General features: G+C 48.3%; 2 protein-coding genes and 1 long non-coding RNA gene across 4 annotated transcripts in view; 1 reads left to right on the top strand and 2 right to left on the bottom strand.

Moving 5' to 3' along the window:
- The window catches only part of LOC135372184 (uncharacterized), a 352,119-nt gene that overhangs the window by 100,815 nt on the left and 231,477 nt on the right, over positions 1–19,827 (bottom strand). The gene's annotated exons all lie outside the window — the stretch shown is intronic.
- LOC135372092 (uncharacterized) lies at positions 1,739–4,917 on the bottom strand. 2 transcript variants are annotated; one of them, XM_064605814.1, is made up of 5 exons: positions 4,767–4,917; positions 4,488–4,651; positions 4,187–4,353; positions 3,715–4,128; positions 1,739–2,414 (listed from the first exon to the last, which is right to left on the bottom strand). In XM_064605814.1, the coding sequence occupies exons 3-5, from the start codon at positions 4,308–4,310 to the stop codon at positions 1,756–1,758; spliced, it is 1,197 nt and encodes a 398-aa protein (XP_064461884.1). In that variant the 5' UTR covers positions 4,311–4,353; positions 4,488–4,651; positions 4,767–4,917; the 3' UTR covers positions 1,739–1,755. The 2 variants fall into 2 exon arrangements, with proteins under 2 accessions (XP_064461884.1, XP_064461883.1); XM_064605813.1 differs by having other exon boundaries at positions 4,187–4,400.
- Positions 16,890–19,827, top strand: part of LOC135372187 (uncharacterized) — a 40,027-nt gene continuing 37,089 nt past the window's right edge. The window contains exon 1 of the mRNA XM_064605878.1: positions 16,890–17,014. The gene's annotated coding sequence lies outside the window, so the exon portion shown is untranslated. The remainder of the gene's footprint in view (positions 17,015–19,827) is intronic.

Here is a 19,827-nt window from a genome sequence, read left to right on the forward strand (position 1 = left end):
CGACATCACTGATTAGATTCCTTGGATATCCAGCGTCCTCAAGCCTAGTCACCTGCTCCATGCAGCACGACCCCACCTTATGAACACACGACCTCACCAAAGCGTTTTTTATCAAAGATTTTGCAACTCCAGCTTTTACAGTTTTTGAGATATTGGAGTCAAAAGGCGTTAACGGTTTTTTACATCGCTGGCAATATTCCCAACATACTCCAATCCCATCAGAGGAAATCCGAAGATCCAAGTACTGAATTTGACCATTTTCTTCCCTTTCCACAGTAAACTTTAAACCTAAACCCTCTCCAACAAACAAACCCTGTATACCCGATTCATCTCCTTCCATACCCACACATACCAGAAAGTCATCAACATACCTAGGAATAAATTCAACCCCAAATCTCCCACCCCCCAAGTTCTCAGAAACAGCCCTATCTGCCTTAGCCAAAACCAAATCACTAAGTACCGGAGCAATTTTTGATCCTATACACACACCATCCCGTTGTCGAAAAACCCCACCCGACACCTTCACAACAGTAGAATCTAAATACAATTCTAGAATATCCATGAAAACACTAGCTGATACACCCACAGTATTTTGAAAGGACACTAACCCAACAGATATTGCTTCCCGTACACACGCAGAAATGATATGCAAAGGCAAACTATAGAACAGATCAACAACATCCAAAGAGAAAAACCGAACCTTCTTACTTTCAACACACCTTAACTTTTCAATTACACCGCAGGAGGTTGTAATTCTATACGGGTCTTCACACTTCAGCTCATTGAGACCTTTCAATAAAAAGGTACTGACCACTCCTTGCCATGTGTTTCTTTCCGAAATAACAACCCGAAAAGGGTATCCCTCCTTATGAAGTTTGACCAAATAAAACACTTCCAAAAACTGCCCAACAGTCTTCCTGATTGCATTACACAAACCCTCCCGATCATTCTTCCTAAACAACTCTATAATCTTCCGCTTACACTCTTTAACATGGCTACTCCTAACAAGAACAAAGTTCTTTTCTAAGGCTGCCTTCTCCCTACATGAAAACTCATCGCGACTTAGTAGGACAAACTGCCCGATTTTGTCAGCCTCAAGAAGAGACACCCCGTGCCCTTTAAATTCACTAACCAAAGTCTTTATGATCTGTTCGACGTTGCACCTCTTCTCACATCCCTGAACAGCAGACACAGCTTCATCTAGGACTTGACGACTCCGGTCTTCTCCGAACAATTTTCCGACTTCATACACGATGTCCAGCAAATCCCATTTGGACACACTAGAACGGACAGTAAACTTGGGGCCCTTTTCCAACAAAGCCATAGAGTCCCGTGACACGGACACTTCACCCACCTGTACCACTTGACATTTCTTCACCGAAGAACTTTTCCACCGAGGACGACTCCGTAACATGTTGCACCACCTATCCTGTAAATCCTTCATGTTGAGTGCTAGCAGATACTTAAAAGTCTTGTACTTCGTGAAAGGCTTTTCCCCACACGAGCTCTACAAAAGCAAATGCAGCTCTTCTATGTATCCTACACTGATGGTAACACTCGGCCCGGGAGAGACGTAATAATCTGCGCCGGTGGGCATTGGATGGCAAAAAAGGCCCAATGCAACTTACAAGGCAATCCGGTAGGCCACCTTTCTTCAAATGTTTTATCGCTTTTAGATGTACCACCAAACAGCCCGGTTTTTATCGCTTTTTACACTCATAGACCATATGTCCACACACATGGTACAACTTCTGTTTATTTTGCTGGCGTGCCATTTGTTGATTTCAGAAGCAACAGTTTTTCAAATAAGCTATCGGTGAGACGCCTCATGTTCGGGCGCAGGATCAGGTTTCCAAACGAAAACAGTCTCTCCACTGCGGCTGAAGAACACAAATTTGTGTTGTACTTGATGAATATTGCCTTCACCGATGGGAAATTATGCAGCATCTTGATGTCGGTCCTTGAATCCTCCAGGTACTTTAGGATCTCCAAGTGTGAACCACTCCCACCCAGGCTTTCCTCTGGTGGTGCATCCTCGAAGTTGAAAAAGTCATCATTTGTTGGTGCCGCATCTTCCTGGTTTTCTTTGTCCTGCATGGCCGACGCTTGCTGTGCGGCAGCTTGTAGCAGCAGGTCTGTCATTTTCTTTTTCTCTGCTGCCTTGTCCCCTCCTGTCGCCCACCGGAGCTTGAAGAACGGATGGGAGACGGCTGCGAGGATGAACACATCATCTTTTAGCTCCGTGAAGCTCCGAAATAACGTCTTGACGCCGTTGAGCAGCGCTTGTGCGACCGGTCGACATGTGCCAACGCTGATACTGCTGTTCAGCGACTCCAACTTTGATTTCAGTGCTCTTATTACGGGCAGGAATTCTCCGTAATAGGAGTCCTTGCTGCCTTGGAGCCGGTCCAGGGCTGTGAAAGAGAAAATAGGAATACACAGGTACAGTCGACCCCCGTTTATCCAGACTTCATTTATCCGGATCCCCCGATATCCGGACAAAAAGCATGGGAACGGATTTTCCTCCATGTATTTTGTTCTCCTTTATCCGGACTTCAGCTTCCGGACTCGGACAAGAATTCCAGGGAAAATTCTTGTAATCCAGCTTCAGTTATCCGGACTACCGTGAGTAAGGGGAGACGCTGACCCCGCTTTGTCACCCTTTTTGTTGTGTTGGGGTTATTCCCGTCTCAAGTCAGCGACAAACATTCCTGCGAAGGGGAGACAACCGTGCACGATGACCCCCTTTTCTGTGTGCGTTTGGGTCACGTTGACCAGTCAAGTCATTTGGAAATATCTCGAGCAACTGTCCGGTTCTAGAGGGGGAAAACTCAAACCCGAGGGATGTCGCCTGATCGCCCGCTCTGTGCACCGCCCTGTGCGAATCAGCTTCGCTAGCAAGGCAGTGATATGCAAGAGGAAGAAGGACAACCCCCACCTAAAGTTGCCGGACATTCAACAGTGGGCAAAGTCTGAACTTGGTCTCGACATTCCAAAGTCTACGATGGCGGATATACTCAGCCGTTCGGACAAATGGCTTAGCGCAGACAAAGGAAACGTGAACGCCGTGCGGGACCGTTCTGGACGTGAATGAAATGTGAAGGAGGCCCTTCTAACATTGTTCGGAGATCTTCGTTCTCGTGGGGCACCGGTTTAACGACACGATGCTGATTGAGAAAGCAAATATTTTTTTGACTACGTTGACGTTGATAAGGATGATGACACGTGTACAGCTATGACTGATGACGGTATGATTGCTGCTGTGGCCTCCGATGATGTGCAGCAAGACGGTGCCAATGACGCCAGTGACAAAGAAGGCCCCGTTGAGGAAGAAGCCCCCGTTGTGACCGTTGAACATACGAGATCGGCATTAAGGACTGCACTGACATTTTTCGAGCAGCGCAACCACGTGGCTCTAATCTATGCAATTAGCAAAAGTTTGCAGGAATTGAGTGTTTACACTACTATGAAACAGCTGCCATTGACGAGCTTTCTGTGTTTTTATTAAACCTTGCTCTGTAGGACGCTTTTATTCGGTCGTTTCATTTATCCGGATGCCCCGGTACCCGGACGATTTCGCCGGGAACGGCACCGTCCGGATAAACGGGGGTCGACTGTATTATGAACACAGGCACAAGAACAAAGAAGGGAAATGAAAAATCGTTGAACAATATACAATAAATAAACTGACATGTCTGGGGGTTGAAAACTTACCACAGGCGATTGGCTGAAGCTGACGATGATATTCTTCGATGAATTCCATTTCAACCTCCCGGAATGTTGGCAAGTCCAGCTGCTCGGCGAGACGTGGGATGTGCTGCCTGGATTTCAGTATCCCAGAAAGGGCATCGTGAAAAGAGTTCCACCGTGTGGGACATGGAGTGGGAAGGGAAAAGCCAATGACTTCTTGTATGACCTCGGCACTTTTTGGACGGTGTGAGGCATTCCAATACTTTGTGCATTTTGCAACGCACGCAGTATATAACCTGTCACAGCCTGCATTTTGCGCTATCGCTTTCTTCACATCACTCCTTGCAATTAAACTGAGCGTATGAAAGGCGCATCTGATATGCCGAGACAAGATTGCATCAGAAATGTCCTCGAACCGGGCTTCACCGTCCTCCTCTCCTGCTGAGAATAGAAACAATTTAGGGATGTTGCAAGCACCACAGTAGAAAATATTCACCGTCTGTGTAGGATGCAGGTATGCCACACACCTTAAATGCCTTTACAAAGTTGGACCCAATGTCCGTTACGGTAGAGGTGATCCTTTCCAGGGGGACGCCGTACCCTTCGCGGATATCCTGCATGAGCTCAGCAATTCTGTCACAAGAGTGCACTCCTTTGAAGCGCCTGCACGCGAGAGCACATGACCCTCTGGTGAGGATGGTAGGATCAATCTTTGGAAAACAAAAAAGAACAGCTATGATCTCTAAAAAACCAACTGTGACAATTTTCATTGCAAGTCACTCAGGACGGAATAGTACCCAGTGCATGGTCATCCCGAGGTAGCTCTTTGTGGTGGTAGACCATACGTCAGCAGTCAGACACACCGAAGGCACTTATTGCACAATCCTTCTAATTGAAGACAGGTGCATGGTGTAGGCGTCGTCGATTCTTCGACCCAGAGTCCTCCTTGACATCACTTCTACTGTGGGACATAGAATTGGAAAAAAACAAATGTGCTGCATAATTGTTACTGCACTTCAGCCGCATGCATAAGTTTTTCCCGTGGCATAAACAAACACACTGACTCATGTACTTACCTTGAACGAGATTCACAAACTCCTGCTGTTCAACGAGACGAAGAGGGTGGAGGCCCATGATGATGAAATCGCTGAGCAGTCGGTCAAAATCTTGCTGCGTTGTGGCTGGCCCGGACCCTGACGAACATTCTGTCAGTCGTGACTGCTTCGATTTTGGCTCATTTACGGGAGTGGCACTATTCTTCCTCTTCGTTTTCGAGTCGAGAGTCTCTTCGTATTGTGCCAGCAAAAGAGGGTGCGACCGCCAAATTCCGAAACAAAACACAGGCACGAAGTGAGAGACAATCAGTCATCATGCTGTATTGTAATTGTAACGTTCTAACGCGAATTTGATCTTGCAAGGTTATAATCCCAAACCACAACTGTGATTCCTAGTCATTGAGTATCACCACTACCAAGAATCGCGCAATTAGCGTTGCTGAGTTTTGTTTTGTTTCTGGCGGTACGTAGTTTTCACTATACGTATACCCCAGGAAATCTATAGAACGACGAATGCATTCTAAGAACCACCCATCGCCACGAGTACAATGCAACGCAGTTCAACAAAACCGAAACAACGTGTCGCGGCATCATGCCATCTTTACATTTTTGTCTTGTGCTGTGTTCCACCAGCGACAGTTTTGAACGCAGATGGCACTGTTAACTTCGCATTCCGGAGACATGGCACGAAGGCAGACTTGAGATCAAAGCAGAGAAAATAAAGGAAATCTGTTGATTGTGTCACAAATCACGTGTTTGCATAGGCTAGTAGTGACTTGGCATAACGCAGAGCGCAAAAAAGGTAATGTATGTCGAGCACAGCATGTGCTGATTTACTTGGTGTTCAATCACCAAGAACAGGATGTTAAAGTGAAATATAGGAAAATTGGACGAGAACTAGCACACAAAGAAAAATTGAAACTATCTGAGGCCAATTCAGCATATGTATATAGTAGGGCTGTGCGAGTACTCGAAATTTCGAGTTCGAGTCGAGTTGATCTCATGCTCGACTCGAACTCGACTCGACAAATGATGACTCGTCAACTTTCGAGTACTCGATATCGTTTCGAGCTTGCGTTAGATCCATCACATGTAAGATATAACCTGTCACAACGATTCCACCATTTGGAAACACGCATTTGGCGCAGCCGTGACCGCTGTCACAATTCCGCCATCTTGTTTTCACTATTAGCTTCGGCTAACCTCGACTTGGCTACAGACTGAGTAGTGGCTATGAATGGCAAACCGGCTACAACTGGCTACTGCTGGCCATGGAGGCGTCGCGCGCGCGCGCGGAAGCGTATCCGACATGGGAGAAGCACATTTCGTAGTTTCGTTTCTTCGGCGAGAGAGTCTGTTTCGGTTCTACTATTTCCTAAAACTCAGAGATGTCTGACTCAAATGTCAGAGGTTCCTTACCGCGCCCATAGAGAGTCGATCACCGGTGAGCGACGTTTCATGAGCGGCGCTACTCGGTCCCTAAAGTAGATTTGGACAAGTGATCACATTTGTTGGATACTACACTACAGAATGAGTTCCATTTTCACTTTTTTCTTTGTGGTAGCGATTTATGAAGTTGGCCCTGCGCCTAGGAGGCAGTGTGGAGATTCTATCTTTGTTGCGGCGTCGCGTTCCCGCGGCAGACCTCTTTCGCAAATGCGCAATACTCCCGTTTTAAGCATATTTTGATTCAATTTCGTTTATTACAACGCAAATAACGACTCTGAAGGTGTTAGACAATTAGATTTTTGTCCTGCATGTGGGCTTGTATAACTTGTACTATTGCTGTTCTTCCTGTCTCAAAACTAACCGGGACGAGTGGTGAAATAGCAATATGTGGTACAACAGGAAAGTTCAGCCTGAAACTAATGTTTTCAGCAGAAATTACGGTGTTAATTTTCGTTTTACTCCTTCAATGAACTCTGTCACTCAGTTACATGAACAACATGCAGTGTTCACATTATTTTCCACAACTCATGAACTTCTATCCAGAGGGTTGATATCTTCAGATATTATTTCTGACAAAGATTGCTACATTTTGTATATTTTAGAACTTGTAGATTGATATTTTTGTTCAAGATACAGGCGTATATTCATTAGGGTTTCTGTTGTTTGCATCAATTTTTTGGTGTCCCAAAATCAATTTTGGAAATACATCGATAGCTTTGTTTATGAAACTTACATCATTCGATAGGGCATTGATTTGGCTACATTTTCCTATATAGCAACATATCTTGAAGTGATACTGTCAGCCGCAGAAAAATATATTTGTCAAACCACCCAAAAATGGCCATTTTTGCGGCGGTAAGGCAAGTGTTAAACCACACCTTGTAGAAAGACCAATTTTCCTGCCCATAACTTGTAAATCTTTTGTGGTTGCAATATTCATTTAGCAATGTTGTCCTTAGGTGGCACATTGTTTTTATAAAGCTCTTATAATCTTCATTCATTTCAATTTTTGGTGTCAACTGTAGCACAAAAGAACATTTTTAAGGGGAAGTTGGCCAAAAAGCGGCGCAAAAGCAGCTTGAAATTTAATGTCTACCTTCCTGCTTCAACACATTACCTATCATTTAATGGGACGCCAACTACTCGAACTCGACTCGATACTCGAAACAGTGATTTGGTATTACTCGAACCCGACTCGAACTTGAAAATTTTGCTACTCGCACAGCCCTAGTATATAGCAATATTATCCTGTAACTGTTATATTGTGCTACTTGATAAATTCTCTGAGAAGAAACTATCCTCATTGAGGTTTTAGAACACAGGTTTTTGAGGCACGGTATTATAATGATCTGCATAGATAGTCAATCCTTTATAATAATTCACCTGCTCATATTAAAAGATAGGTCATCACAGGGTCAGATCCAAATGTGCTAACAGAGGTCCCTGCCCAAGCAATGTATGTGGTAATTAAGACAATTTTAAAAACGTTTTTTTAGGCAGTGCCACTTGTTGACACACGAGATAAAGCATTTCTGAGAGCAAGGGTGAAGTGGTGCATGCAAGTACAAACGAAGAGCAAAAGTAAAATAAAACGTCTGCAGTAAGCACAGCGAATACTAAAAAAGCGCAATGCCGCACAGAAAGATGTCATCAGGGACCTCAAACGACAAAAGATTTTGCTCGAGGAGAATGACCGAGTGCTGGAAAAGTTGGGTGCAGCCAATCACGCACTTTTGAAGAGGAAGGTTGCAAAAAGTACAGAACGGTCTTTGCCAAAGCAATACTCTGCTGAGCTTAGCGCGTTTGCACTCACATTGCATTTTTATTCTCCTCGAGCATACAGCTACGTTCGGAGTGTCTTTGACACTTGTCTCCCTCACCCGAAGACACTAGCGAAATGGTACCGGACTGTTAATGGTGCACATGGGGTTCTCTAAAGAGGCACTGATTGCACTTGGAATGAAGACAGAAGCTAATACAACAAATGGAATTCACAGCATCTGCTCAATGATGGTAGACGAAATGTCGATCAGACAGCAACTTGAGTGGGACGGCTTAAAAGTTCTAGGGTTACGTTGACATGGGAACGGGCACTGAGGGAGACTGCTTGCCACTTGCCAAATTGTCATTTGTTGTTATGGTAGTTTCCATAAATGGACACCGGAATTTGCCAATATGATATTTTTTTCTTGACGGCCTGAGTGATGAGCACCGTGCCAGCTTAGTTTCCCAGAGCCTCATTCATGCCCACGATGCTGATGCCACTGTCGTTTCACTTGTACTTGTGATGGGGCACCCGCAAATTTTGCAATGTTCAAGAGCTTGGGGTGTGATTTCCATGACACAGAAAGGATGAAGACAACGTTTCCCCATCCATCCACTGAAGAGCCCACTGCAGCATTCATAGATCTCTGTCACATGTTAAAGTTCCTAAGGAACACACTGTGCGACAAGAAGGTCATGATAGATGGAGATGAGAAAATGATATCTTGGCACTACCTAGACATGTTGCATCAAATTCATAGCACTCAAGGCCTCCATCTTGCAAATCACCTTCACCTTCGAACAAATCACAGTGGCTGGCGCAAGCAGCCAATGAAAGTGATAATAGGAAGGGAACCCAGAGACAGAGGAAAGAAAACACGAAACACACACGATCTCAAACACAGCAACCCTTTTACTGAACAACCATAGAAAGTCAAGTTCCCAACAGTCTCCGTATGGATGGCAAGGGTGAGATAGATGCGACACTAACACAATTCCCTCTCGCCTTAATCTCCTTGTATTCCGCTAAAAGGCGGCCAACCGGGTCAAGCACTTTCCCAAGGATAGTCGTCTCTTCCAAGAGGGGCTCACAATTGTGACACAGCCTCAAATGGGCAACAAGTTCTGAGTTCCCGGAAAGTGAAAGCGCATTCCTTCTGTGTTCAAGCAGCCTTGTGTTTAAACACCGCCCGGTTTGCCCTACATAACAAAAACCGCAAGCGAGCGGGATACAGTAAACCACGCGATTATTGCAATTGACAAACTGGTCCCTATGGGAAACACCGCATACAGACTTTTTTGACAGAAACGGCGTTAGCGAGCTAAGACGTAGGACATTCGAGAAGACAGCATGAATCCCAAACCTTTTTGCTACGGCTGAAATATTGTGTGATACAGCATGGTGATATGGTATAGAAACACGCGTCTTGGCCGACTGAGGTTCTGTGGAAGCATCCCTAAGACCTTCATTCATAAATCCAAGCAGTTTACTATAGAGGAAGGGAGGTCGGTAACCCGCTTTCCTCAGTCGGTCAAACTGATAAGCAATACTCTGTGATGCATAATGGGCGAACGACTTCTTCTCCGCTGAGTGCAACAGGGAAGAAGCCAACCCAGACCTTATCAACCTTGAGTGCGAACTGTCCGCTGGAAGCAGAGGTTTCGCTTGGGTTTCCCGTACGCGTATATCCGTAACCTAGCCAGCAGCACGCATGACGCGCCTATACGTGCCCTGATTGGCTGCTGCGCCGCGGGCGACCCATCAAAACCTGGAGCGCACGCTTCGCCCATGCTCGTCAGGTGTTGACGCCGTTGTCTTGACAACGAAGCGCGCAGATTGAACTGGTTTGAGCAAGACGTTTGTAATGCGACGAGCGTTCGCGCATTGGAAAAACGCAAGTAAGGCAGGCGAGCTGGTGGACGAAATCCATCGAGCAATAACGATAATAACAAATATAATGATAATTAGGAGTGGATTTCCGCGTAAGGCGATCCATCGAAGAAAAAGTTTGGATAAACACAACGTCGGACTTTTAATTTACAATGGATTTCGTCTCGCCAAGCGGGTTGTGGCAAAAATCAGTCTATTGCGTCAAAAACGTTGTATCCCGTTAAAGCATGGTTTCGTACATATTAGTCAAGCATCGCAGTTTTTGAATGACAGAATGGGGCAGCATATAGGAATTGCGCCCTACTCACGAAACCGATTCCATCTGGAGTGAAAGTGTTGTTTTGAACAGGCTATGTTCTCTAAAAGCAAACTCTTGCTACGAGAAGCCTTGGCAATTCAAGCTTCGGGAAACGGCACCGCGAGTACGTCGGTTGTAAACCACCCACCCGGTTTTATGATATGCGCTGTGACATATCCCTTATTCTCAGTGGTCCTTGCCCCTTTTACCCACACTGTACTGTAAAAATGCTGTGCTGTCTTGAGTAAATTGCTTTGCTGGTTTGAGCTCTGGTGTGTTTGTTTATTCGATCCGCGTCGCCCAAGATCAGGCTTCTTCGATACGTTTACATCGCGCTCGTTTGAGGTCTATATGTACGTTCTGCTTCCCTCTGCACATTACGCCTTGCTGTGATGATGGAAGAATATATTATTGTCAAAGATGAAGAGGCGTCAACAACTTCGTTGGAGATTCTTAGAGGAAATCTGCTGAACGAAGAGGAAATGGATGAAGCAGTACTGCCGAAGCTCACAATTCGAAGAAGAATCGGAGAAAGAGAAGGAGTGAAGGCTGCTTCTCCGATAGCTCCTGCGGGAAACGGTCTGTTAGCGAAAGCGACGAAGTGACTTTGCTCTTGGCCTCTGGGTCTGCCACTTGCCCATACCTTGTTGGTAACCGGCGGTGTCGAGGTAAGGGGGTTTGGCCGGGACTCCCCGCGGTCGTAAGATGCCGGTCAGCGGCGGGGCGGACCTGTACTGGTCCGCGTCCAGCGACATTGGTTCCTTCCCTTTGGAACACTTCTTAGAGAACGGGCTCTCTGCCATTCCTGTTGTTCTAATGCCTACGAATGGGTCTACCATACGCTCTAAAAACCCCAAGATACTTATTCAGTGCCTAGAAGGCGTAACTCCCGACTTTAAGGATATTAATGAGGTACGTCAGTATGGAAAAGACGGCATCGTTTGTAGGTCTTCTAACCTGAACGTGATTCGGTCTTTGCTCCAAACCTCTACATTCGGAGGCCTTCCTGTCAAGTCCTACATTCCCCATCACTTAGCGTGCGTCAAAGGGGTGGTGAAGGGGGTTGATGTCTCGTTGCCTGCCAATGAGCTCCTTGACCTCTTCTCCCATCTCGGGGTGCTTGAAGCTTACCGGTGTAGCGCACCCGGTAACGACGGTCGTGTAGCTACAGAGTCAGTCATAGTGACCTTCGCGGGGCACAACTGTCCTTCGGAGATAAAATCGTGGCCGCTGATATTTCGCGTGGATTTGTTCAGACGTAGACCGCTGCAGTGTAAGCGCTGCTACCGCTTTGGCCACGTCACTAAGCACTGTAAGTCCGAGATGCGCTGCCGGCGCTGCGGTGATTCCCATGACGAATCTGCTTGTTCCCATGATTCCTCTTTGAAGTGCTGTCTATGTGGAGGCGAACACAACGCTGATTTCCCGGCTTGTCCCTGTCGCGATCAGGAAATAGCTCTCTTGGATCTTATGGATTCACGTCACTGCTCTCGTGTCGAAGCTGCTTCTGTGCTTAAGGGTCGTGGTGATTCGTTTGCCGCTAGGACTCAGGCTTCCGGGCTTGCCCCGGAGAGACTTGAGAAAATGATTAGTGATGCTGTGGAGTCCGCTGTCGGCAAGCTAAAAGAGGACATTTGCTCTCTCACCTCCCTGCTAGCTTCTCTAACTGCTGCCCTCCAGGACACTGTGTCCTCAGTGGCGCGGGTTGCTTCTGTGGCTCGTGGTCCTGGCGGCTCGGTGCCTGCCGAGGCAACTCCGCCTCTAGGTTGTACGCCCATTCTTGCTCGCCCCCCGGGTGACTGCCAGGATTCCGAAATGGATTCCGACATAGATTCCGTACGTTCCTTGCCCAAGCGCGGCGCCTCCCCTGCTGCTTCAGGATCGGGCGCCCCTCAAGCCAAGCGCAATAAGAAAGGTCGTAAACAGCAAGTGAGTAGTGACGTCCTTGCCACCGCCGTGGCTGAATCCATACTCGCTGATGGATAGCCTTCGCATGCTCCAATGGAACTGCTACTCTGTACTCAACAGCCTTCCAGACCTTAACACACTAGTTTCCTCTTGTTCTCCAGATGTTATCTTACTTCAAGAGACTTGGCTTTCTGCTTTTCGGTCATTTTCTCTTCCCGGTTTTCATGCGTACCGCTTAGACCGACCAGCTGGCTGCGGTGGTGGCCTGCTGACACTTGTTTCCACATCCCTCATTCACTCTTCCTCTGTTTTCTATGAGCAATCATCTCTGGGCTGCGAAGTGCTCGGCGTTCGCCTTGCCTCGCCGTCCCTGAATATCTTTATCATCAACGTCTATTGTCCTGGTGGCTTTCTCTCCGCCGGGCCCGTGGATGCTGCCGTGGCCAAGGCCTCTGGTGATGTTTTAGTAGCCGGGGATTTCAACTCCCACCATGTCCAGTGGGGCCATAAGACCGACTCGCGAGGCCGGGACTTGTGGGCTTGGATTTGCCAGCGAAACCTTTCTGTGGCTAATGATGGATCGTCTACGTTTCTCCGAGGGACTGCGCGCTCTGCGATCGACTTGACCTTGTGCTCTCCCCGGATCAAGCTGTCTTCGTGGAGAGCCATCGATTCGCCAACACATTCGATACACCAACAGCGATCACCTACCCATTTATTTCGAGCTCCTGTCTCCTGTCCTCCGCACTGTCTCTGTGCGGTCGCACTGTAACCGCTCTCTGCAAGAGAAGAAACTTGCTTCATTGCTGGCTGGAAGCGACGATCTCCCTCCTCTAGACAAGGCAATCTCGTCTCTTTCCTCTCTCTCTCTCAATCTCTGCAGCAGTCCACTTTTAGGGTGGAGAAACGTACTTCCTCCAGCTGTGCTCCTTGGTGGACCGGTGATTGCACGAGAGCCTTCAGACGCCGCAAGGCAGCCTGGAAACAAGTGCTTGCTAACACATGCTACGCGAACTGGACACATTTCCAGCGTCTTGAGGCTCTTTATAAACGCACAATTGCTGCCGCCAAGCGTGACTTTTATTCGGGTCGCAACTCATTCCTCTCAGCTCCGAACTGCAGGAAAGCGCTACACAGACACATTGCTTTTATCCGCAGATCCTTCTCCACTGCACCCCCCGCTCTAACCGTCCTTTCCGATGCCGACTCTAGCTCGCGCCTCGAAGGAGTCGCGAGGGGGCTTGCTCAACGGTTCTCGAATGCGGTAGCCGTAGTATTACCTGCCCTTCCAGCTACATCCTCTGGGTTTCATGCTGTCTCCCCCGCGGAGCTGGAATGTGCTGTGAGGGCTCTTCCTAACAGTGCTCCCGGTCCTGACGGGGTTAGTGCAGCGGTGGTTAAGCACCTGTGGGCGAACCATCGCTCTGTATTGTTGAATATTGTGAATTCGTCCTTGGAGCACGCATGGATCCCCCAGGGCTGGAGGCGGTCTCGAATCGTCGTCGTTCAGAAGGTGCCCTCCAGGGGCCTCTCTCTCGACAATATTAGGCCAATTGCACTGACGTCAGTCCTCTGTAAGACTGTCGAGCGTATCATTCACCGCCGGCTATCGGCGTTTGTAGAGTCCTCTGGTGTTCTCAACAAAACACAAATAGGTTTTCGCGAGCATTGCTCCATTTGGTTGGCCCACACCAGCCTCGAGTGCCAGATCCGCCTTGCCCGCGAGAGGGGATTTCTCTCTGGGCTGGTGGCTCTAGATGTTGCTAAAGCCTATGACAGCGTAGAGCATTCGGTGCTCCTCCAGGAGTTAGTGAACGCTAACACTCCCCCTTACCTGATTGCTTGGGTCATGGCCTTCCTTTGTGATCGCTCGTTCTTCTGTTCTGCTGGTTCCCTAGTTTCTTCATCTTACCCCCAGAGTAGGGGCGTCCCCCAAGGATCGGTGCTCTCTCCCATACTATTCAATGTTTTGATGACCTCCCTCCCATGTGACCCGAGCATTACAACTTTTACGTATGCGGATGACATTGCTTTCTTTGCTTCGGCACCCTCATTGTCTGAGTTGTACGCCAAGCTTCAAGCCTACCTGGACACCCTGGCAGCATGGATGAGCTCTATGCACCTTTCCCTGAATGTGGACAAGTCGGCCATGCTCGTGTTCCCGCTGAACACTCCAGTCACCATCGACCTGCAAGTTGGCCTGCAATCGGTCCGCCAAGTTAAGCAGCTCAAGTACTTGGGGATGTGGTACGACGACTCGCTGAGCTGGCGTCACCACATAGATCACTTGTGTCTAAAGGCAACGAAGGCAATCGGCGTCCTCCACCGGTGCTCTAGCCCCCGTGTCGGCATGCGCAGAGATGCCCTGCTCTACGTGTACCGTTCTTACGTGCGTCCCATTTTGGAGTTTGGAGCGGTCCTTTTTTCTTCCCTGTCTGACTGGCGATTAACCAAACTGTACACTTTGGAGCGGCGGGCCCTCCGCCTCTGCTTGGGCCTTCCCCGGTATTCGGCTAATGATGCACTCCTCCTTGAGGCCCGGTTGCCTTCTCTCAAGGCTCGGTTTCGGCTACTTACTGTGAGCGTATTCCTGTCTCAGCGCCAGAACCCCATTGCGCTGTCAAATAATGCGGCTCTCAAGGATGCTCGGCTGTGGCTAACTCGGCAGTGGCACCGCAGAAATACTCCGCAATTAGTTTTCGCCCAGCAACTCATTCTGCCATTAAAGGTTTCGCTCTTGGATGTCCTCCCACTTGGGGCCCCGCTGGACCCTCCTTCTGTGAGTGTCATTGACATCTTCCCCACGAGTGTTCGTCATGCTCCTTTGCGTACTCTGCAGACAGTGCTAACGACCCATCTTCATCGATTTCCACTACATCTTGTGGTCGCAACTGACGCCTCTGTCTCAGAGGAGCGCTCTGGGGTCGGCCTTTTCTTCCCTCAGCTCGACTTCCAGTTCCCGGTGCGGCTCCCAGATTTCACCCCTCCATTTCATAGCGAGTTCCTCGCTATGATACTAGCTCTTAAAAGGGTCCCGCCCACCTGGGAAAGGGTGCTCTTGCTTTCAGATTCACTCTCAGTCGTTTCCGCTTTGGCGACTCCTTCCCAGAACTTGCTCTCCACTCTGCTTACGCTCGCTCCCTCGCACATACGCGATATCATCGTAACGTGGGTCCCTGGTCACCGTGGGCTTGCCGTAAACGAGACCGCTGACTGCCTCGCAAAAATGTCCCTCTCTGGGGCGGTTATTGGCCTGCTGCCCCCCCTTGCACACGTGTGTATCGCTAGATACAAACATTTTGCACGGATATCCTCTGGCCCCATTTTGCGCCCTAAGTACGCCCATCTGTGCTTCCCGTGGAAGCCGAATTCCTGTCTCTCTCGGCAGTCAGAGGTCTCGTTGACGCGCGCTCGCTGCCTCGCCCTCCCCCTCAACTTCTATCTCCACCGAGCCGGCCGCTCCTCATCTGCCGCGTGCCCCCACTGTGGCCAGGACGAGACGGTAGAGCACTTCCTCATGCAATGCAGCTCTTACGCTAGGCTTCGGGAGGCCTATATTAATCTTCCACTCCGTCTGCTGGGGGTTCCCGTGTCCCTAGCAGCCCTCCTTTCCTTTGGTGCCTCCAGCACCTCCAGCTGGGATATGTCGGTAGCGGCTGGGCTTGCATACTTCCTTTCTCGCTCGCGCCGCTTCTAGACCACCTTTGCATCATCCCAGCTTTGCACCCACCCATTCACCCTCCATCACCCTCTGAGTGTTACCACGCCGTGTGCTCCGTGCACGCCGAAGGAGCCCATTAGGTCCGAGAAATTCCGGTGGCTCCCCCGCACGAGGCGAGTCAAAGCAACATAAGTCTGCAAAGGGTGGCCGAAGATTACAGTGGCATCTGACTGCTTTGGTTTAATCCAAGTATAACTTCGCGCCACGCTTTCAGTGTAGTGTATCCAACCCCGCGGGATCCTACTTACCTGGAATAGAAAGCTACGGCCAAACACACAGCCACGCATCTACACTGACTACTACACAATGACTCCACTACAATGTCTACTGCTAACGAATACTACAATGCCTCTACTTGTCAATTACGCAAATAACCACGACATGCACGACGTTTGCCCTCGTGCCATGGAGCCGAAACAAGCGAACTTCAGCACCCCCACCACTTCAATCATCATTACTTTCTCCACCAACCTTCCCCACATTCCCCACCCAAATTGTCACGGTCAAGTTATAGTACCGTTGGACGTCCTCATAGCCCTGGCCGATCTCCCTTGGGGCTAATGGCCATTCTCCGTGGGACGAAGAAGAAGAAGAATTTGGACCCGATGAACAGAATAAATGCAATTAATCAACCTTATTCGAGAAATAAATATGTGAAAGATTGGAGCACAGACGAGCAGACTGGTCGACGGCCCACGGCTACTTCGATCGGTCACTGCGAAATAACTACTGCTCTGAATAGGCAGAAATCCTGCCCCAGAAGCCCAGAGCGGCCCATTTTACAATTTTGTACAGACGCTCTCACCTTTTGAACCGCGAGCATGAAACTCGCAGGCGTTGCTGAAACGTTCCCTCACCTGTTGAACATCGACGGACGAGCGGGACATCCAGTGAGGAACTTGAACGGAATATTTGGCAAAGCTGCTTCACTACTACCACAAATCTCATCCTCAAGCCATGCTCAAGCAAACAAACCGCTGTCCGCTAGCGCATATGCGTACGCGAAGCGAGCAGACTGCAAGGCGGCGGCGGCAAAGAAAGACACGTGACACACATCACTTCTAGCGCATGCGCAGCGCAACTGATTTTCCTCTCCCGAAGGCCAAGGCCAAGTGTACCCGCGTGAGTTCTGGAACGCAGCATTGGCGGTTTCGTGCGTGGTTGCGTGACAGTGCTGCTGTGTTGGCTGTTCTCCCATTGCTTCCTTACAAGAGTTGTGCGGACTACAAACAGTGACAGTAAGTTTACGCATGTCTTCAGGCGCTAATGTTGTGGATCGATAATGCAATTACGAGTGAAATTGTCACGAGGTCTACGAGCCGGACCTAACTGCACGCAGTGTCCACAGCTCTGTGCAAATGTTCAAACAGTGGCTTATCCATAATGGTAACCACGGGGACGCGATTCTGGGGCAGTGTTGCCACACGTAAAACAAACTTATATCTGTAGATCCGAGTCCGAAAAATCTGTAGATAGAGCTAAAAATCTGTAGCCACTCAAAACTCAGCTTCTTGAACGTTTTGTCTTCAAATCTGGAATGTCTGCCTGCGTCTCTAAATTCAAGGGTTTATTTCGTTCCACTGCTGAAGACCACAGTCGGAATTTATTGCTGCGGCGCACTGGCATTGCGCGTTGGAACTTTCGGTTTGCGATGTCGCGTGTTCAACTCAGCAACAATAGAAAAAAGTGCCACTGCACGTTGATTTTAATATTTTGACATGTGTATATTCGCATGAGCTGTGGCAACTAACGCAAGAATCGCGTGTAGTAGGAACAATTCTCTCACTCGTTCCACTATCACAATGGCCCAAGCAAGCAATGGCCGACGGTTGGCAAAAGGTCGGATGGCAGTTGGCCAACGACTCTTTTGGCCATCCAACGTTGGCGCAGCGTTGCATAGTGAGAGGCAGAGCGAGGATTGGAAAGCCGTCGGCCAGCCCAGGCGAAAATTTTTTGAACTGGTACCAGTTGAACTGTGTTATCGAACAGGGACCAGTTCAACCGGCCCCAGATCAACTGGTACCAGTTGGGACAACTGGTCCCTGTTCGATAACACAGTTCACCCAGTCCCAGTTGCAACCGGTCCCAGTTGAGACTGGGACCAGTTAGAAACCAGTTGGGCCAACTGGTACCAGTTGAGACTGGGACCGGCCAGAAACCAGTTGGGCCAACTGGTACCAGTTGATCGAACTATTCCCTGTTCGATAACACAGCTCACCCAGTCCCAGTTGAACTGGTCCAGTTGCAACTGGGACTGGGCAAACTGTGTACCAGTTGGGCCAACTGGTACCAGTTGAGACTGGGACCGGCCAGAAACCAGTTGGGCCAACTGGTACCAGTTGATTGAACTATTCCCTGTTCGATAACACAGCTCACCCACTCCCAGTTGAACTGGTCCAGTTGCAACTGGGACTGGGCAAACTGTGTTATCGAACAGGGACCAGTTCGATCAACTGGTACCAGTTGGCCCAACTGGTTTCTGGCCGGTCCCAGTCTCAACTGGTACCAGTTGGCCCAACTGGTTTCTAACCGGTCGTAGTCTCGACTGGAACTGGTTGCAAGCCTCATTGTTGAGCTGGGACCGGTTGAAGTGGCTTCACTTAGAGCGGCCTGTTCAGACAGAGGTTAGCTTGTATGTAACCGGTGCCCCTTTGCAGAATCGCTGTTCCCAGCAACGGCAGATCCAAAGAACTGCAATGCAAAATTGCATTTTATTTGTAGTCAAACATTACACATATTCTAATGTACATGTAGCGTAACTATAACATAATTAAATTATAGCAGTAGATGAACTACAGAGTTACATGGAATAGATAATACTTCATGGTTGATTGGTCCCTTGCTTGACTGCCTTGTGGACATCTTGAATCATTCAACAAAGTATTTGAGATGTTCTTAATAGCACACGATGGATCGATATTTTCCTTTGAGCCCCAGCAGCTAAGGTTTCTGGAAAGTTGAAAAGGCACAAGTAAATATGCATTCAATTGCAACATGTAATTGTGGTGTGTGCCTGGACAGTCGGTCAGTTTGAGCAGTCGTGGCCCCGGAAAGTACGTGAACCTCTCAACATTTCTGTTGTGCAGTAGTTGGACCTTTCAACTAAGAGATTCGCCGGCTTTCGGGGGCAATGAGTTCTACTCTGGCGTACTACGCTAGTTCGACAACATCCGTGGTGCGAAGGATCTAAAACACGAGAATGAACGAAAAAAAAGCAAAAACAAAAACATGAATGAAAAAAGTTGCTGGTAACGTTAACATAAACCGGATGTTACTCGTAAAACGGCATGTACTTGCAGGTGCCACGAATGTGACGCAGAACAAAGAGACCTTGTTTGTTTGTTTGTTGCCTGTTTGTTTGTTGCCTGCAAACCTTTGTTTGTTGCTTGGGGGTGAGCGAGGATCGCAATTCATGGACAACAAAAACAATATATTTTATTTATTTATAAAATACTACAAACCCTGAAAGGGTCCAAGTAGGAGGGGCACAGAAAGTCCAAAATAATTTACAACAAGACACATATGTCACATCATGTAACTGCGTTTAAGCCTTTCACAAATGCAGTGACAGAGCGGTGTGAGACCTGAGCAGATGACAAAGAATTCCATTCTTCGATGGTTCGAGGAAAGAAGGAATATTTAAAGCAGTCAGTCCTGCACTGGAATGGTTTGAGGCTTAGCCGTGTTGATCTGGGTGCGTGTGGACTGATATAGTCCTGATGATTGATTCGATATTGACCATTGAGTACATGAAAAAGAAACTGGAGCCTATGGGTCTTTCTACGCTCTTCCAGCGGCCACTCCGTGCGTAAAGAGGAGTAACTGAAGTGAGACGATGGTACGACTTAAAAATAAAGCTCTCCTTTGAACGGATTCAAGTAGTCGAATATTCGCAATGGTGTACGGGTCCCAAACAATATCACTATATTCCAGAATAGGACAAACTAATGTTCTGAATGCCGTTAACTTAGTATGAGCTGTGCATTCACGAAAATGACGTTTTAAGAACCATAATTTCTTGTTAGCCTTCTTTGTTATGTATTGGATGTGC

This window comes from Ornithodoros turicata, unplaced genomic scaffold (assembly GCF_037126465.1).
Source record: "Ornithodoros turicata isolate Travis unplaced genomic scaffold, ASM3712646v1 Chromosome13, whole genome shotgun sequence".
Lineage (NCBI taxonomy): Eukaryota > Metazoa > Arthropoda > Arachnida > Ixodida > Argasidae > Ornithodoros > Ornithodoros turicata.